The sequence below is a fragment of the Lipotes vexillifer genome, unplaced genomic scaffold, assembly GCF_000442215.2.
Source record: "Lipotes vexillifer unplaced genomic scaffold, Lipotes_vexillifer_v1.1 scaffold3427, whole genome shotgun sequence".
NCBI classification, from domain to species: domain Eukaryota; kingdom Metazoa; phylum Chordata; class Mammalia; order Artiodactyla; family Lipotidae; genus Lipotes; species Lipotes vexillifer.
Genome location: NW_006778738.1, coordinates 149,045 through 150,511, shown reverse-complemented (window position 1 = coordinate 150,511; position 1,467 = coordinate 149,045). Strand labels below are relative to the sequence as shown.

The following is a 1,467-nucleotide window of genomic DNA, read 5'->3' as shown; positions in this document are numbered from 1 at the left end:
CAGGAAGCTCTGCAGGGGCAGTGAGTGGTGGAGCTGGGCCTGGCGCTCCTGCAGCCACAGGGCTGCTGGCGGAGACACTGACAGCTCCCGGAGCAGGGCCAGGGAGCTGGGGGCACAGCACAGGTCAGGGAGACTTGCAGTTACAGTGGGCAAGGCTGGGAGGGGTCAGGGAGTGGCTAGGGTTTTGGAACTCTCAGGGGCCCACCAGGGTCGGGGTGGGTTAGGGAGAGGGTGGACACTGTCACGGTATGGCACGACTTGGAGCTGGATGGGTCCGGGTGGAGGGAGCTTGGCTGGCACATCAGCTCGTGGGCACAGCCTGGGGCCCCGCAGGGGCTCCTCGGCCCTCACCTCGGGTAGTTCATGCAGTACAACGTGTAGATGTCAAAATCCTCGCTCTGTGGGCAGCAAGGGAGTCAGGGAGACCTCAGTTCCCGACTCCCCATGACCGCCCCCAACGCCTAGCCCAGGCCTGCTCCCCCCTTACCCAGGCCCCAGCCCAGGCCCTCGCCTCACCCTCTGCACGAAGCACTCGGCGATGCCCCCGGCACTGCTGCTGCCCTCCAGGTCCTCCAGGAGCTCACTGTGGAGGGGAGAGGAAGAGTGAGGGGGTGCCCTGCCCCCCCAGCCCCCCATGGGAGGACTCCAGGAGACTGGGGCCTTGGTGGCTGCCAGGATCTCTCAAGGGATGTCATGTCCATACGAAGGGTCCTCTGATCGTGACATGGGAGACTGCAACCTGCTCAGACTTTGTCCTTGGTCAGCATTACAGTCCTTGGCCTGAGATCTTGTCACAGCTGGCATGAGCCTGGGGCGTCTCGTGGCACAACCCAGGGAGAGGGGTGTCAGGACGCTCAGAGCTGTGATGATCTTAAGATCCCACTGTGACCCCGAGATCTTGTTGTGACTCACAAACCTCCTGCAGTAACTTTAAGTGTAATTAGGGAATTCCCTGGTGGTCCAGTGGTTAGGACTCCGCACTTTCGCTGCCGGGTCCGGGTTCAATCCCTGGTTGGGGAACTAAGATCCCGCAAGTCAAGCAGTGCGGCCAAAAAAATAATAAGTGTAATTAGGTGTCATCAAGACACTCGGTGTCATGCTCCTTGGACTGAGTGGCCAACCATTCTGGTTTGTCTGGGACTGAGGGGTTTCCCAGGATGAGCTGGTCACACAAATGCTCACACTGTCATGATCCTCAGGCCCCACACAAGCCTTGGATTCATCACAATCCCAGACCTGACATAGCGATAGACCCATCTCGCTGCCTGGACCCATCCCGATATTTGGACCTCATCTGGGCCCTCAGGCTCCCATCTACCTCACTCCTCCACCACTCTGGATCCTCACTCCCCATCATGACCCCTGCCCAATGTCATGACGCCCCGTGTTCCAGACTGGACAGGGCACTGTGGGGTGCCAAGGTTGGGGTTAGAACACAGCCTGCCTCCCCGACCCCCCGAGCCAGCG

General features: G+C 60.5%; 1 protein-coding gene across 1 annotated transcript in view; it reads right to left on the bottom strand.

The window, feature by feature from the left end:
* Positions 1-1,467, bottom strand: part of PLEKHG2 (pleckstrin homology and RhoGEF domain containing G2) — an 8,928-nt gene that overhangs the window by 6,090 nt on the left and 1,371 nt on the right. The window contains exons 4-6 of the mRNA XM_007451780.1: positions 517-586; positions 352-398; positions 6-106 (exon numbers count right to left, since the gene is read on the bottom strand). Coding sequence (XP_007451842.1) covers positions 6-106; positions 352-398; positions 517-586 — 218 coding nt within the window. The remainder of the gene's footprint in view (positions 1-5; positions 107-351; positions 399-516; positions 587-1,467) is intronic.